The sequence below is a fragment of the Martes martes genome (assembly GCF_963455335.1).
Source record: "Martes martes genome assembly, chromosome: 7".
Taxonomy (NCBI): domain Eukaryota; kingdom Metazoa; phylum Chordata; class Mammalia; order Carnivora; family Mustelidae; genus Martes; species Martes martes.
In genome coordinates this window covers 140,097,196-140,115,301 of record NC_137894.1, presented here as the reverse complement: position 1 = coordinate 140,115,301, position 18,106 = coordinate 140,097,196, and the positions used below count along the sequence as shown (strand labels likewise).

General features: G+C 55.0%; 1 protein-coding gene across 1 annotated transcript in view; it reads right to left on the bottom strand.

Moving 5' to 3' along the window:
* Positions 1–10,134: 10,134 nt before the first annotated feature.
* Positions 10,135–18,106, bottom strand: part of YY1 (YY1 transcription factor) — a 29,259-nt gene continuing 21,287 nt past the window's right edge. The window contains exons 3-5 of the mRNA XM_080807648.1: positions 13,955–14,015; positions 12,154–12,312; positions 10,135–11,311 (exon numbers count right to left, since the gene is read on the bottom strand). Coding sequence (XP_080663774.1) covers positions 11,129–11,311; positions 12,154–12,312; positions 13,955–14,015 — 403 coding nt within the window. The 3' untranslated portion in view covers positions 10,135–11,128. The remainder of the gene's footprint in view (positions 11,312–12,153; positions 12,313–13,954; positions 14,016–18,106) is intronic.

The following is an 18,106-nucleotide window of genomic DNA, read 5'->3' as shown; positions in this document are numbered from 1 at the left end:
ACAGGCTCCTCAGATGTCTGTGGTTTCCCAGGAGTGAGGCCTGGGCCCTGCTTGTCCTTCACCTGGGTAGGCCAGACAGTGTGTGCTGTGAGCTTTTTGGGGTATGGAGGTGTGGTCAGGGCACAGACGGGACACTCGCTGAGGCCGGAAGGGGAGGTCTAAGCGGAGCTCTCAGAGGTGAGTGGATCTTTTTCCATATGAGATTAGACCTAATCCAGCCTGAGAGGTCCTGGAGGGCTTCCTGGAGGAGGCCTCGTTGGCCAAAGGGGTGTCTCTCACTGTGTGCCCCCCCCTTCACTGCTGCTCACCTTCCTGGAGGCAGTGCTGGGTACCCCGCGTCTCCATAGCTACCGGCCTGGAGTCTCTTTCCTTCCCAACTCCCACTTCAAGGGAGGGCAGGAGAGGGGGAGCCCCCAGCTCTCCAAGAGGGACGCCGGCTCTCCTGTGTCTTTGCCTCACCCACCCAACCTAATGCCCTGCATCAGCCTGTGACATTGAGCTTGTCTGCAGGAGCCAGATCCCCTCCCTGGAGTCCCAGGCAACAGCTCCTCCACCGGCGGAGAGCCCCCACCCCCCGCCCCCGTCTCTCTCACTTCTCCTTCCTCTGAAAGAGACCTGGCAAATGCTCCAAACCCGGGCCCCCACTCCCACCCCAGGTGCCGGTGGCGGAACATTCCCAGCGAATCAGGCAGGCAGGATCGGGAGAGCTGTGGGTTTTTTGTTTTTTGTTTTAAAGATTTTATTTATTTATTTGACAGAGAGATCACAAGTAGGCAGAGAGGCAGGCAGAGAGAGAGGAGGAAGCAGGCTCCCCGCTGAGCAGAGAGCCCGATGTGGGGCTTGATCCCAGGACCCTGGGATCGTGACCTGAGCCGAAGGCAGAGGCTTTAACCCACTGAGCCACCCAGGCGCCCCTGAGCTGTGGGTTTTTTAATGAATTGGGACATCTTATTTTCTCCCTGGTTGGAATTTATATTTATTTGGAATAAGTAATATATAAATGTGTTTTTTTTTTAAAAACACAACAACCTACAAACATACACAAACGCAGGCGGGACAGGTTCCCACCTCCCTTGTCAGTCGGTTCCGAGGTGGGGGGGCGGGACGCTGACAGCTCTGCTCTGCGCTTTTCACTTGACCGTGAACTTTCAGGAGTTTCCCCGGGGCCGCCATGACCAAATCCCATGCGCTGGTGTTGCAACCTGACGTTAATTTTCTTGAGGATCTGAGGCCAGGAGTGTGGGATCCCATGGCAGCAGTGGCCGGTGGACCTTGGCTGGGAGATATCATGCTCCAGACTGCCCCTCCGTCTGCACTCGGCTGCCCCACTGGACACCTCTGTCTCCTGCTGTTACCAGGACACCATCACTGGCACATGGCCCGGGCCTCCTCCAGTATGACCTCAGTTTGACTGGTGACATCTGCAAAGACCCTATACCTGGGCTGAGGACTTCAACCTTTCTGGGGCACACAGTTAAACTCACAACAGAGACCTTCTCCCCGATGAGTGGGTTCTAGTTGGCCACGGTTTTGTTAAAAGCTGCATGGGGTCTCGCCAGATAAGCGCTCCTTACTTTATTTACCCCTCCAGGCTCGGGACAGTCCTCTGGGAGGTATCTGAACTCTCAGTGGGGCCGAAGCCCATGGGGCCACAGCGGGGACAGTGGGGCTGGAGCCCCGGGATCAGATGGAGCTGAGTCCCACGGGTGGAGGGTGGAGGAGGGAAGGGCGGTGCGGGTCGTGGCAGGGGCGATGAGGTTGGAGAGGGCCACTGGGCCAGGTCACATAGCAGTGTGGAGCCTCCTAGGTGTCCTTTCCTGATGGGACCCAGTATGTTCTGGGCTTCAGCGTGTCTGGATGAGAATACCCTTCCAGACTCCCCTGCGGCTGGAGGAGGCCATGTGTCCCAGGTCTGGGCAGGGAAAGCAGTGGCTGAGGCTTCTGAGAAAGGTTTGTAAGAGGGACAAATGCCCCACGGCACATCCCGTGACTTCTGACCCAAGGAAACGGGGCTGGGACGCCCGCAGGGACGGTGAAGGCAGAGGCAGCCCTGCGCCAGCCTGGTCTTCTTCCTCGGGGTCTCTGCCATGCAACATGGCCACAGCCAGGAGTCTGCTGGTCCCCGGCGGGGATGGTAGGCTCTGGTTCGTGCCTTAGAGACCCCAAAGGAGGCCACAGTGGTGAGAAGAGGAGGCCTGGGTGCCCAGGGGGTGGTGTCTGAACCAAAGGGCATCTCATGGCTGGGAAGGGAGGGCTCCAGCTGCAGGCAGGCCGGAGCACACAGGAAGAAACGGTGATGGATGAACCCCCCCGCCGTGGCAGTTTGAGGGAAACTGAGTCAACAGAGACTGTCTTCCCCCAACTGCTCCAGTGCGGGAGGCCAGCCGTGGGAGGAGGTGCCGGCCACCTCCTCTGGTGCGCACATCGGGATTGACTGCCCTTTTTTTCCCCTCTGGCCCCCTGGTGCAAGGACGGACTATGGCATTGGCCCGCTCAGCCCCCTCTCCTCACTGGCCACTTTCACGGAGCTATGCAGCGGCACCCAGAAATCAAGAGCCCCTCGTTGCAGAGCGGGGCCTTCTGAGCCACCTGTAGCCAGCAGGTTCTGCGAGTGAGGACAGCTCACTTAGCCTCCCCTCCCCCACTCAGCCCTCCATTTGCAGCACCAGCCAGGGTCGGGGGGAGGGGTTTGCACGGCCCACGCCACACCCCTGCTGCAGACCTGGCAGTGCATCTGCTGGGCCGTCCACCCCCCTGCAGCAGGAGTGTCACGAGAGCCAGGATCGGCCCGGGAAGCTTGGACAGGACTGGGACCCTGGGTGCTTCTTGGTCTCCGCTTCCTTTCGACAATGGCCCCCTAGCCTGACCTCCTGGCACCCACCCACCTTGGGGCTGGTGGTCCTGGTGTCCACCGTGTCCCGGGCACACCAGAGAAGGGGCAGTGGCTGAGAGCCCAGCCTGTGGGGACACTGGCTCCCACCCTGCCCTGGCCACACTCTCCCGGGCCAGCTGACATCACTTGGGCTATGACGATCAGTTTTCCTTCAAGGAAGGCCCCCCCCCAGGCAAGGCCACGGTGCTTCCATAGTTTCCGTGAAAGTGCCACCAAATGGGACGCCTGGCAGGAAACCTCTGCAGTGCCAAGCTGGGTCTCGTCCCTGGAGCCTCCTCGCTGTGTCACCACCATGTGGCTCTCAAGGGTTGGGAGGCTCCTTGGCCTGGTGTGCAGACCCTGAAAGCCTCCCTGGGGACGTCCGAGGTTTGGGCAACAAAGTGGGCAGGACTAATACGTGAGTGTATGGTTGGGGGGTGGTGAAGGAGGAGGGAGGAGGCCATCAGGACAGGCCCCACGGGAATTCTGTTTGGAAGGTCCCCATGGATGGTGGCAACATTCACTACAGTGGGGACACAGGACAGGGAGCACACGTGGAGGGACCTGCTGGGGCATGGGGGTTTAGCGAATGCGTGAGCGGGTGGATGGATAAGGGCAAAGGCTGTGGGGTACAGGGCCCCGTGGGGTTCTGCCAGGCAAGTCAGAGGGGCAGGGGCCAGGGCAGGAGGAGGTGAAGCCAGGACAAGGGGCTTGGAGGACAGTATTAGGCTTGGGGAGCCCAGGTTGAGGCTGCGGTGAGACCCTGGGGAGGCAGGAGGAGCAGAGAGCAGGACCCCAGGGCAGAGACTACAGTGGGCAGGTGTCCGGGAAGACAAGGTCTGGGAGCCCCTATGGCCAAGGCAGGCTGTGGTGGGGTCACCATGAGGAGGCCAAGGAAAGCCTGGTCAGACGGAGGTGGCCCATCCCTGGGGCCGGAAGTTGAGGTCACCAGGGATGATATGTGGGGGCCAGTGACCAGGCATTTGAACCGGCACAGCGGCGAGTGCAGGGGCAGGGTAAGACGCGAGCGGAAGTGCTCCGTTGCGGGGAACCCGCCCACGCCGCCATGCAGTGCGGGGGTGGGGAGCTTCCCGCCCGCCCCCTGCTCCCGCTGAAGCCCACCGGCCCGGGGCCGCTCCTCCCCCACCCTCCGCGACTCCAGGTCCTGACTTCACCAGGACGGGCGTGGCCGGCCACGGGGGACCTCTGTTCGTCCTGACTCATCGCCCCCCATCTCCGGGGGAGCCACCCCCTCGGTGGTCTGGGGGTGCACCAGGACCCTCCTGGAAGGGCTTCCCAGCCCTCTGGGCTCTCCCGGCGGCCGCTGGCTGGCGGCAGGAGCCTCCTCCTCCGGGAGGGACTCTCACGGCCCTGGCTACCCTCCCGCGCCTCACTAGCGAGCAGGCCTCCCACCCCGGGCGGAGGAAGAGGAAGCCCCGGGGACGCAAGGGCACCCGCACGCGGGTCTGCGCTCCCCCGCACCCCTCCCACCAGCCGTGCTCGGGCCCCTGGCACACTCGGCGGCAGGGAGGGCCGCGGCGGAGGGGCCCCCAAGCGTCCCCACCCCAGCGAGCCCCGGAAGTCTCCGAGCGTCCCCAGAAGGGCTGGCTTCCCGGGGGTGCCGGCCGCCCCCGCCGCCCCCGCCGCTCGCACGCGCACCTGGCCCCCCCCCGTCCCCCCGCCGCGCGGCGCGAGAGCGGCCGGGCGCAGCGCCCCCCGGCGGCCGGAGGTGGAGGCGCACCCGCGGCTGCGGGCCCGGCGACCAGGGAGGGAGGGGAGGGCCGAGGCCAGAAGGAATTTGCAAGGCGCGGAAGGACAGGCAGCAGCCCCCGCTGGGGCTGGTCTCACGGGGTCTAGTACACAAGCAACATGTAGCAGCAGGCGATGGGCGTGGGGGGGGGGGGTCGAGCCAGGTCACTGGCAGCCCGGCGCTAGCGTCCTCGGAGCCGCCCCGCCACCGCCCTGCCAGGTGTAGAGCGGGTTCCCTTAGCCCCTGACACACAAGTCGGCCTCCAGATTGCTGAATGAGTGAGCGAACCCCGAATTCAAGGACAGGGTAGGGCTTGGAAATGAAAACTGCAAAGGGAAGGGGAGGAGAGGGAGGAGAGGCTGGAGTCGTGCGTCGGGGCTGTGACCCAGTTTCGGCAGTAGGCGAAAGCTCTGGGTTTTGTTCTGCAGGGTTCGGGTTGGGCTGGTCAAAGAGCCCGCCAGGAGACTGGCACAGTACAGTGACCCCAGGAAGCTGGAGAGGAGCAGCTGGGGCCAGAACAAGGGGTTGACGCCCGCTGGCCATGGGCAGACCAGGGAGCCGTCTTCCAAGGTCAAGGCTGGGGGTGGAGGAGGGCGTAGTTCCTCTCCATATAAATGAGGACAGGGGCTTCTCTGTCAGGTCAGAGGGGCCAGTGGCCCTCGCCCCCCAACGAGGCAGTGCTGCAGAACCCCTCCGCAGTTCAGTTTGGAGGAGTACGTGCAACCGTGTCCTCAATACTCAGCACAGTCCTGGGCCCAGCAGGCCCTCTATACGTGGCCGCAGCCGGCAGGAGAGTAAAGGAGGGACACTGGCCTCATTGTCACCTGGGGGCGCCCGCACAGAGCAGCTCCACAGCCCTCGACCACCTCAGTTCCCACCAATCTAAAATCTGAAGTCGCACACACGACTTTCCGCTGTGGCTGCCCCTCAGCTCCGGTCACTCAGCAGTTCCAGGCCTTGCGTGGGCCTGGGACCCGCCACCTCCCCAGCACTGTCAGCAGCTCCTTGTGCCATTAACAAAGAGAAGGGAAAGTCACACGAATTATGGAGAGTAAGACTAACCCTCTCGGGGCAATACCTCAAACACCAGGGCCCCAGCCAGGGGAGAGGAGAGCAAGGCCCTTCTCTTCATTTGTCTTTGGTCAAATCCCCATGAGCTCTCCGTACAGTTCGTCCAGTTTCTAAGTCTATCCCCATCAGTAAGTTCTTTCTCGAGCTGGAGCTCCCAGAACTAACACTGGGCGTCGCGGGCCCCAGTGCGTGAGCATTTCTTTGGGCTGTGCCTTCCGAAAGGTGGGTGCGGTTCCCATTAATACTCTGGCCCGCCAGCCCATCTTGGAGCTGAGAGATGAAGGACGCATTTCTGGCTGGTGTGAGTGGAGGCGTGTGAGTTTCCATTCCTGCGCCAGAAGGGAAGCCGGAAGGGGCTGTCCCGTGGGGGGCTGTCCCAGGAGGTCCGGGTGGCCATTGGGCCCGGCAGGAGCCTGCCGCCAGGCTGCTACCAGGCTCCGCAGGAGGCTTGGAGGACGGAGGGACAAACAAGAACCACACGCGTTAGAAAGCTTCACAACATTATGCGTTTATTGTATTTTATAGAGCCATGTTACACATGCGTGGTGCTTCAAACGGAGTTATCGGTAAGTGTTTCTCTGGATGCAAAGCCATCTGATGCTTGATGCCTTAAATACTATAATATTTCTGCATCTATGACCTATGAGCTAAGGAAAAACCAAGGACGACAATTCCAGAAATGGCAAAGAACATTTAAGAAAAGATGTACATGAGACACAATGCTAAGTCCTTGAGTCAGGGCCTACAGAAGTTACCAGAAAGTGAATAAAAACAGAATTGTTCTATGAAAATGGCTTGACCAATCACCATCTGCAGATCATAGAGCCTCACACAGTTATGGATGTTGTAGAAAAAGGTTATTCTGTTTGGTACTGATGCCCTCTCCCCTCCGCTCTGTGTGCGGACACTGTGCGGCCAACAGACAGAGGAGCGAACAGAACACAGCACGGCAGCTGCCCCCTCCCCGCCACATCCCGATGCTGTTTCTTATGGCGTCTGAATGTCCTGAAGGAAAAGCAATTGGATCCAACTTGCCACTTGGTGGAAAATCACTGGGACTCAGATGAACGTGGTACCACCACACACTGGCCCGCGGCAGACTCCCAGGACGCTGGTCAGAAATGGGGAGCAGGGTGACCAGCCCGCAGTAAGCTAGATTCGCCTGCTGCCCTAAACTAACAGCCATGTTCACGGTCAACATTCCCTTCCCGTGTTGATAAGGGAGGGGAACGGAGAAGATGCCTCGACAGTAGGCCGCCCACCCCTCCCACATCTCCACAGGGTCCCAGCTTAAACATCTCCTCCAGCACCCTGCTGACCGCTCCGCCCTGGAGAGGACACCGGCAGCCTTCCAGCTAGGGATAGCCAACTTGTGCGGGGGCCAGCCTCCTTCTAGAAGCCCGATGCCGCTGCTCTAACGGGCCTGCACTCACACCGACTTCATGCAACCAGGGAACCTGAGCCCAGTATGAGCAGTAACCAAGCTGGCCAAGGCCAGTAAGTTCGGGTGCAGGAGACCTAGCCAGACATTCAACTGCGTCTGCGCCCATGAAAGGGATTCTGAAGGACCTTCTGGAAAGTCCAAGTGCCGGCCACGGCACGCATGACCGGAGCTGCAGGGAAGCAGAGCTTGGAGCCCGGGTGGCACGCGCCGGCCCTGGCCTGCTGGACTTTTTCACTAATGCCAACGGGAGCTGGGACACGGGCTACCACGTCAGACAAGCGCCCGGGTCTGAGGCCATCCGACGACAGGCGGGCCGCTGGCTTCCGCAGGCCAGCGGAACAGCCGAGGAGGAGGCCTCCGGGCGGGCCGGGGCACGGAGGGGACGCCTGCCAGCAGCTTCGGCTCCCCGCTATACTGACCTCTCGGGATCCTTGCTCTTGCTGGTGGTCAAGATGTCCAGAAAACAGAAGGAACTCCAGGAATCCAAGATTCGTAACGCGGCTTTCCTGAGCCCTGCCAATCCCAGGCCACAAAGGAGTCAGACAAGAAGCCATCAATTCTCTCTACCTGCGGCCCGGGTGCTCATCGTCTCCCACTCAGCAACTCGGGGGCGGCCAGGTGTTCCGGCGCCACGGACATACACTGTGAGGTGCGCGAGGACAGCTAGGTTTGGCAGCAGCGAGCCCCCCGCCCCGCATCGGCACCGCGGCGACCACTCAGGTGGCCCGAGGGGTCTCTGGGTTCTTGCTGAACGGAAGTGGCTCTACCTGTGAAGAAACCCATCTAGAACTCTGCTTGGCAACACTGGCAGGCATCGAGATACTATTCTGTCAAAGGGCCTCGCCCGACTCAAATTCCGCAAAGCAAGTGACATTTAAAAGAACCCACACGTGAAAACCAAACGGGGGGGAAAAGTCTTGATTTTCCTCAAATCCTCAGGCCTCGAGTCTAGGCACAGCACACAAACACCATATGAAACCAACAGCGTGAGTTCAATGTCACCTTGGAAAATAAATGTCACTCTGGGGTGACAGTTCTTTATACAAATATTATGCTTCCCCCTAAACCCCCGCTACCAAAAAAGGGGGGCAAATCATAAGAAATCCAAAAATAGAAAACAACATCTTGTTAAATGTAAACTTATCCTCTGGAGCTTTTATATTACATATGCTAGAAACATGCATTTATTTCAGTTCGGATGTAAGAAAATATGTCTATCGGTATTACTTACAAATCAGGTTAATTCTCCAGACAAGGGACTCACTGTTAGAAGACCACTTCAAACTGCGGTAAATTACATCTTTAGCAAAATCATAAATTCTAACCACAAGCACGACGGGTTTCGGTTACAGCCAACGAGGACAACGGCTCTTCTTCCACTGCCGCTCCCCGAGGAGCTTCCTACACTAACGGGAATCGAGAGCGCCCCGCCAACCGGGGACCTGGGACACGCCACCGCCTCCGAACCCCCACTTCAACTCCTGTCACAGATGGACTCTGCAGACCGTGAGAGAAAGACACACGGACAAAGGGGCCGGGGGAGCGACGGTGGTTCCCCTCAGGGACAGAAGGGGGTGGAAGAGATGACCGGGGCACCCCCAAGGGATCAAGGCACAGAGGAAGGGGGGACCTTGCTCCACGCGGGAGCCTGGCTTCTCTGTAGGTCTTGGCGTGGCTCGGGGTGGGGGCTGCTGGTGACGCCTCCCCATGGCCAAGTCGGCCTGGCCGTGGGCCCCAGGGCGGGAGTCCCGGGCACAGCGCCGGGCCCAGGCTCCCACGTGGCAGTGCCGGGCGAGGGTGGCGTGGCGCCGGACTCCTAACGCGGCCACCACCCCGAGACCGCTCCCCTGGTGGTGGAGAGGGGACGTGAGGACGCTTACAGCACAGGCCTCGGTGGAGGCCTCCGCCCCAGGTCTGCTCAGAGAACCTCACGTTGGCACTGGGGCACGCCGCTTCGAAGGGGACCTCCGCCACCGGCTTACCTCTCTCCTGACTGCCAGATACAGCAAAGCCGGGCTTATCCCGAGAACAGCGTGGGGGGGGGGGTCTTCTGATTAACTCAGTTCCATCAAACTACCCCAGGGATACCAGATTCTGAACGAATAAGAAAAAGTGTCTCAAGTTAAATTTGTCATTTAGGACTCAGAAGGCACTTCAAAATTCCAGAGAGCCCCAGGGTCACTGTCACTAGGTCACCGACCGATGGAGAAGCTGTAAGAGACGGGGCTGCGTTTCTGACCTGACGGGTGTCCTGGACATCTGGTACACAGACCTCAGACAGCAGCCAGCTCGCCAGCGACCTCGCGGGGTCAAGCGTGCGGCACACACGGCATGTTTGCGCTGGGAATAAATGTGATTTTTGCTGTATCATGGCAGTTTATAAAATAGTCTCGCGAGTCTGAGACTCGACTCGCAGTAAAATGCAAAACTTATAATCGTACGCTTAGGAGGTCACAACGTGAGAGGTAAAGTACTCACTGAGTACAGTATTCATCATCCAATCACCCTGCCGGCCTGCGCTCGGTGGCCGGGGAGAAGCCGGGAAAGGAAGCCACCGGCGTGCGACTGCCACCTGGGCCCGCCCTGAGAGACTCCCGCGGGACGGAGGAACCAAGGCTCTCCAAGGACAGCCAAGAACCCGAAGCGCTTCCCGCCAGACCAGCCAGGGACCTGCTGGGGCCGCCCTGAAGGCAGCCCGCGGCGGCAGATGCCCTCGGGTCTCCCCTCTGCTCGCGCCCCGTCCCGGGGACCGCTTACCTTGAGCGCACGCCCACGGGCCGGGGCGCAACTGCTCCAGTCACTCTCTTGCTGGGGGGGGAGAGGGGGGTGGGGGGGCTAAAATCAAAATCCTACCACCAACGGGGCCCGGTTTGGGGTACTCTGAGGTAGTTCCTGAACTCGGGGTGCCTGTCACCTACTCTCTCCCAGAATTCAGCGCGCGTAGGAAGTCCGGCAACCTGCACGCGCCGCTGCCACCACAAGTCACTGCCGTCGAGTGCAAAATAAAGGGAACTTGAGTTGCTTTATTTAGCTTCCAATTTCTGGGAGGCTCGAGAATTATAATTATGCTGGACAACAAAAGGAAATAAGACTGTGCTTACAGATCTTTTTCTGCCGTATTCTTTCTGTAGGATTGCTGTTTTATTGTTGCCCTTTTCTGTTACATGGGGTGTACACATCAGGTGGTAAAAGGTACAATACATTCTACAGCTGAGCACCACTTTCTGTAACTGAACAGGCAAAGAAATTACACTGAACATCAGCATCTGGCAGTATTTTTCGGAAAAAAAAAAGTGACTAAAATGGGTTTAAATTGATTAACACTATTAAATCACATCTAATATTTGATACTACATGATTCAATACAGCTATACGATACAATTATACAAAATGTGTTAACATCAAAGAATACAACCAAAATTAAGATAGCAAACAAAACCTATATAACTTTTTTTTACAGGAAAATACTTTTGAAGTATGCATGTAACTGCCCATTCTTTTAAAGAAAATCTACTGCAAGCAAAGTTATCAACCTCCAGAAAAATCACACATAGCATTACTAAGCATATCCCCAAAAAGTGTACAATATGCACACTTGGAAAATACAAAATTAAAAAAATTGTAAGCAACAGGTGAGCTTCATATTTATAAGAATGTGAAAAGAAGTCCCATTTTTAGCACTGTTGTATAAAGAATTGTCTTTTGATGCGAAGTTCATGAACTGTCCTCCTGTTGGGACCACACTTTACAAAAACACCGTGTTTTTGAAACGAGATTACAGAGCAAGATAGAGCATCTTAGCAATGTCATCTTATTAAAGTTTTTTTTTTAAATTTTTACTACTTTATCAAAACATGTCCCTTAGGTGTGTAGGATTCATTTTTTAAAATTCTTTCCTAGAAACAATATACAAAGGAGAGGCATATTTATTCCCAATCACACTCCTGGAAGATGCTCCCCGGGGTCGAGAAGGGTCTTCTCCGTCTTCTTCTCACTGGTTGTTTTTGGCCTTAGCGTGTGTTAAGATGTGAGATTTCAGGTTAGTTGACTGAGCAAACTTCTTATTACAGCCGTCGAAGGGGCACACATAGGGCCTGTCTCCGGTATGGATTCGCACGTGCGTGCGCAAATTGAAGTCCAGTGAAAAGCGTTTCCCGCAGCCTTCGAACGTGCACTGTCGAGGAGAGACCAGAGACAACCCGACTCAGCGACCGTGACGGGGCCGAGAGGGCGGGCAGCGGGCGCCGGAGAACAGCCGGCCTGGCTCGCCGCGCACCTCGTGCCCCCCGCTTCGGGGACACGCGCCAGTCCCATCCCAGGACAAGCGGGTGGGGAGCTCTAACTCTGCGTGCGGGATCTCTCCGAAACCCAGGCGCGGCCCTCACTGTTCAAATACGGGGTAAGAGAAGCACTTGCCAAAACAAACACCAAGAACCTTCCCCGGGCTCATGGTAAGGTCTCAGCACGGCGTCAGTGCTCCAGATAATAAAGTACAGCAGATCGGGAAGGTTTCTGGTGTCGAGTAGCCGAAAAGCCCTGTGAAGCGGGAGCTGCCCCGCCCGCCCGGCCGCGGTGACGGTTTCTAAAACAAGGGGAACGTCACTGCGCCGACGCCCCACAGTACCGCGTTGGATTCCCCGTGAGTGAGTGACCCGCTGCACTTCCATCAACTGCGGAAGACAAACTGCTTCCACGCCACAGTGAGTGCACCGGAAATGCAGTTTCAGGCTTGCTCTTGAGCAATCCAGTTTTTCTGCTGATACGAAGTACACCCCCCTGACACCCCGATACACCCCGTGCCCCCCTCCAGGACCAGAGTGGCTGCGCCCCGGGAAGGCAAGCGCCGGGGCAGCCCCTCCGGGCCCTCCAACGGGACCCCACTTCGGTTCCTCCCTTAAGGAGTGCCGAGAGCCCCGCTGAGAGGCCCCCCGGGTCTCCGGGTGTCCGGCTCCCCAGCGCCCGCAGCCCCGCCTCCACTTGCCAGCTGTGTGGGGAGGGGGAAGGGACCAGCTCTACCTGAAAGGGCTTCTCTCCAGTATGAACCAGTTGGTGTCGTTTTAGTTTCGAGCTCTCAACAAAAGCTTTGCCACACTCTGCACAGACGTGGACTCGGGGGCCGTGGGTGTGCAGGTGCTTCCGCATGGCAGAGTTATCCCTGAACATCTTCGTGCAGCCCTTCGGACAGAGAGAGCAGCTCAGCGGTTCGCACTGCGAACTGTTACGAAGGACTCAACCACCGAAAACAGCCTTTACCGACCCAAGAACAAAACCACCCCCCCCGACCCCCACTTACATTACTCAGCAGCGCAGTAGAAATATTGAATGACTTAAGACAAAACCCAGACAGCTGGAAAAGACCTTCCCGTTAAATGCAAGCCCTTGTGTTACAGACCAGGAAACTGAGGCTCAGAGATGTCTTTAAGTAGACTTGCCCAAGGTCACACTGCTCAGAGGAGCCGAGCTGGGGCTAGAACCCAGCAGCCTGGCTTCCAGCCACACCACAGCTGCCTCAGCCAACTCTGTCGCCAGACCAAGTACCAGAAGCCCCGGCAAACAACGGGGCTGAAATGACAGCAGCCCACCACCGCCTTTGGTGGGCCCCATATTCTGCGCCGCAAGAGTGGGCTGTCACTCTCCGCCGCACACTGTTCCCTCTTCTCTCTTTGCCTCTTTCCCCTTGACAGAGAAAGAAGAGGGTCTCCGAGGAATGGCAACTACAGAGGAAACTGATTTTGTGAGACACTAGGACAAGCAGCAGGCACAAGGACACTGGAGCGGGAGGGGGTCGGACGGGCGTGCGGCTCTCGGGACAAGCATGGCCTTCCCAATCTCCTCTGCAGCTGCTGTCCAGGGAGGAGCGGGTGGGGGACGAGCGGACAGCACAAGAGGAGGAGAGTTTCACAGGCACGAGGGAGGGGGAAGCTGTGGCTTTGGCACCTTGACCCCCAGGGCTGTGTTTCCATTTAGCAAATGGAATTTTTTTTAAAATGTAATTTGGAAGTGCAAGAAGCCAGAAGGAGCACAGGCACTTAGGGCCTAACTGTTTTCAAATGCTTCTTTCCATGTTGGCCCCCAGAGGAACTCATTTTATTTCTCAAAATCGTTACACTAAGCGTGTTGCAAAACCACACAAAGAACCTGTGGGTGGTCACTCGCTGGACGTCGCCAAATGAAATTCATCCTTCCTCAATGACTGATTTTCAAAAATTCTTTATCCCATGAAAACTTTCTGCCCACCTACGTGATACTTCTTCTTCTGTTAGTTTTATATCCATCCAATTAAGTGTGAAACAGACCCAACCAACACTTCAAAGTACTTTCGAGGTGATCCTTTTCTTGGAAAGACCGAGCACATTTGAAAACAATTAGGCACCCCCGTAAGTAACACACAGTGAACAGGGCAAATGAAGACAATCGTGAAGGGAATGTGGTTTTATGAGGCTTACTTTAGCAGCATCCAAATACTTTCCAAATTTTCATAGTGAGTTTAGAGCCCCACAAAGGTCCACGGGTGAGATAAAACCCAATGTCTTAAGACTGACTTGTTCATCATCCAAAAAGAAGAAATAAAACCCTAACATTGTGTATTCGATATACAGTAAGAGCAAAAACACTGGCACCCTACAGCAGCCCCATTTTACAGTATTTAAGTGGCCTTTACTGGACAAAACTTACATCACATATATAGCCTCTTGAATTTCGAAAACAAAGATTATAGTTCCTCATTTAATTATTCGATGGAAATAACAGTACAGATTATGGGCTCTCTAAATCTTCATCGGCGTCTAACGAACACTTTTCCCCTAGCATTACTTACTTTATGAGGGCAAGCTATTGTTCTTGGAGCATCATCTTCTTTAATTTTTCTTGGCTTCATTCTTACCAAAAAGAAAAAAAAAAAAAAAGAAAAGAGAGAGAGAGAGAGATTTGTAGGAGTGGGTAGACTCATCTGGCATCAATCATATAGTCCCTAAAATGTTCTCCTTACAGATACAAACATCTACGGTTACAGTTTGCGTCCAGGAGGGAAGGGATGCGACCGAACACATTCACTGAGTGCCCGTGACTGGGGTGCACCCGTCCCAGCTCGCAGATGGGGGTGCTGGTGCTCACAAAGCCTGAGTCGCGGCCATGGTCTCGCAGTGAGCAAGCTGGGGCAGCTCAGACCGGAACTGAGGTCTGTGAGCTTCGTGTATCTGCTCTTTCCTCTAAGCCCTTTAAATAACACAAGACCACCAGCCCAAACCACAGAGGAGTCTCTTGGTGGGAGCAGAGCAAGGTGTCCACGAGCAGCTGCTGTGATAACAAAGACACCTTGTGAAAAGGGAGCAGCAGATGGGGGAGGGTCTCAAACACAGATCCTACAAAACTGCTTTAAAAAAAAAAGGAGGGAGGCTTCCTTTCATACTGATGGACATTATCTTTGAGAGATAATTTTTTAAAAGGGTACAGAAGAGTCCTTGTAAACAGAAGATCATTTATATACATTATCTCTGGAAAGAAACATAGTAAATGAACTTGGTGTTGGTGTTTTGGGGAGGAGCCCCCAGGGACTGGTGGACAGGTGGGGACACCCCATGGCCTTCCCCACTGCTGAATTTCATCAGGCCACTACTTTTGATGGCGGGGGTAGGAGGGAGGTTACTGCTTTTCAAATAAGTTTTTTGTTTTTTTTTTTTTTTAAACGACAGAGATTTCTGGCCCTGCTTCAGGACAGGGGTGTAACAGGGTCCTGATCGTGCGGGCGGCAGAGCCCTGTGTGGCCTCACTGCCCAGGGAGCTTTCTGACTTGGTAGCTTACCTACCTGCTATTTCCACTGAACCAACCTTTGTTCTTTTGTCAAAACTTTCTCTCCAAACATTCCCTACAGATCTGTGTGTGGTAGAGGGGTGAGAGATTAAGAGTTCCTAGAGAGCCTAGAAAAACAGATTTACATCTCCGAGACAGATGTTCCTTCTGTCCCACTGCCTGCCCCCTCACTGTCCTACGTGAGGCTGCAGTTCACCGATGAGTCACGAGGTCAGCAATGCCTTACCAGTAAGAGCTAACTTACCAGCTCAGCACTCTCTCATCACAAAAGCTTTCTGCAGTCATCTTTAAGTTAGCAAAGGCCCTAGCGCCAAGTCCTTCTTCACCCTTGAGCTGGGAAAAGGATGACCTGAAGATTTTTGTTTTACAAAACCTGAACTGACAAAGTCATCTAGTTAAACTCTCCAACCCTGGAGGGGCGTTGCTGAACCAATTTATCTGGTGGCTGGAACTTACTGCTAAGGGGAGTCTGTTCAAAATTCTGAGAATATTTCCAGCTTGGTACCTGCCCCCTTTCCAACCTGGCAAACACTCATTCTTTCTTCTACTTGGGGGATTACTCCATCAGTAAGCAAGTGTTTTCTAAATGCCTACTGCATACAGGGCTTTGAACTTGCCTGTTATCTTAAACACTCGTAAACCCTGGAGCTGCTCTGAGCTCACGGAACTCAGGACAAAAATCTGGTGCCACTGCGCCACCTGGAGGTTGGATCAGAGTTTGGAAAACAACAGCGACCCACATGAACGAGTTCTACTCCAATCAAGTATTAGTAAGAAAAAAAGGGTATTAATAGGAACCAGGCTTCTGTCTTCCCAATGAGTAACATTTCCTCTTTTGATGATTACACTGAAATGCTCTGTCTCTCTTGGCTGCGGACATGGCTACATGATCGGTCACGGCTACATGATTGTGTCTGTTCAAATTCACAAGAGTGGTACTCACCTAAAAGAGGGTGAATTTTATTGTTTGCAAATTATGTTAATACACCAACTTTTTAAAATGCCCACTGGGATGACAGGTAAGTGGCACAGACAACCACTTCCTGCCCCACCCATCTGGGGCTCCAATGCGGGGTCCCTGCCAGTGAGGCACCTGCTGCAACGGGACAGATGTGACCAGCCTACCCCCCACCCCCACATTTTCTTAAATTTATTCCCAGGAACTTGATTTTTAAAAACTTTTTATCACGGAAATTTTCAAACATACACAAAATTAAAGGGCATGGTCCCAAGTACCATTTACCAAACTCTCGATTTCTTAAATGTTATCATTAAGTGGTATTTTTCTTAAAATGTCATTTGCAAAGTGTGGGGCCAGCACGTAGCAATATAATTGATTTCAGAATGAAAGTTTAAAATGTATTTGGGCAAACACCCCTGGACGCAAGAAGGAAGTGAAAGGCTTAATTGCAGCTACTCTCAAGCTCCTTGGCAAATCCGCCTTCCTCACCAGAGTGGCAAACGAGGCAGTGTGTGTTGGGGCCTTTATATTTTATTTGAAGGCAAACACTGAAAAGGTCATTTTCCAAAAACTAGATTCAAAGTGGGGTTTTTTTTTGGTGAGTAAAGACTAAAATTAAAATCTTCGTGGCACCAACTGATATATAACCTACAAAATAAAAAGAAGTATTTGAAATCCTAAAAAAGTCATTTTTGAAAAGACTAAAATCATATACTGCTACTTGGAACATCCCTTAAACCCGCCCAAACTATTCTGAATAACCAAGATCGGAGTTTTTCCTGGATACTTTACACAGGAGGAGACCGCCGACGGCAGCGGGGACATGGGGTCGGGCTTGACGCCAACTCCTACCAGCTGCACGACCTTGAGCAAATCACTGCACTTCTCAGCCTCAGTTTCTCACTCTGTAAAAAGGTGGAATGCTACCAGCTTTGTAGCTGCCAAGACTCAAAGACAGCCTGTACGTGAAGCTCTCGGGGAATGACAGCTATTCTTACGCCAGCTGTGGGTTAAATGGGTCTAGCTAAAAATTAGTTCATGCCTTAAAAAAAAAAGGGGGCCAATCGTATTTAACAACCCAGAAGGTTCCAGGGCTCCAAGCCACCGTTTTCAACTAAAGGGCTGAGAGATTAGAGGAAAACGGCCTAAGCTGAGCAGAAAGGCACCTTGGGCAGATTACCAGTGGCGTGGAGGCGCGAGGTGCCCAACGAGAGGAGCGAGCGCACGCTCTGTGCCGCACAGCTGCCAGCCCTGGCTCTCCCCACGCTGCGCGGGGCGGTTGGGGGCAGGCGGGGGGGGGGGGGGCAGCGCTGTAAAGGCCGGACTCTGGGACCAGAAGCCTGCAGGAGTCTCTGGCACCGCTTCCAGCAAGGAGAAATCAGAGTTCTAAGTTAAAGCCTGAGGTCCCAGACACCGAGATGAACCATTTTTGAAGCAAAGATTCTCAAATGAGGATAAGCCTGTCCCCGGCAGCCTGGAAGCCCCAAGGGGACCTGCGCTGGGGGGACGGGGGGGTGGGGGGTGGCCAGAAGCCCCAGCGGAACCTAGCTCCAGCTCTCCCCTCTGCAACCGCCAACTCCCCTTCCTACCTGGTGCCGAGGAGAGCGGCGCCCCTTGACAAACGAGACTAATGCTAGACCAAGTACGTCCCAGGGAGACAGCACTCGGCCCTGCCACGTTCCTTCCAGCCCCGCTACCCCCGCTCATCCTCGAGCTACTCCTGAGAAGCCTCAGGGCGGGTGGTGGACGACAACAAAAATAACCAACTTGTGGCTGACCTAACCACTTTTAATTCTCATCTGGCCAGACCAGAAGTTTCCAAAGGGCTAACTACAGGTAATGGAAAAGGCAAAAAGGCTGTTTGTTCACTTAATCTGGAACAAGAACTCACCAGGTCCCACCCACTGGCCACATTCTGAAGTATTTAAAAAAGGACAGTCACCCCCCAAATACCAGGACTTCTTACACTCGTGCCCCTCTCTTAACTGATTTACTTACTCCCAACCGATTCTCTAGGCTCGGTGCGGCACGAACCTGAGCCATTCTGTGGTTAGTTCCAAGCCCAGTGCAGAAGCCCCTCACCCCAGCACACGGAGGAGAGGGAGAAGCAGCCAACACGCTACCCCAAGCCGACAGCTGAGCCACAGAGTACAGGTGGAAGAAGGAGGTTCTGTGGGTCTTTACAAGAGAAGACGGGG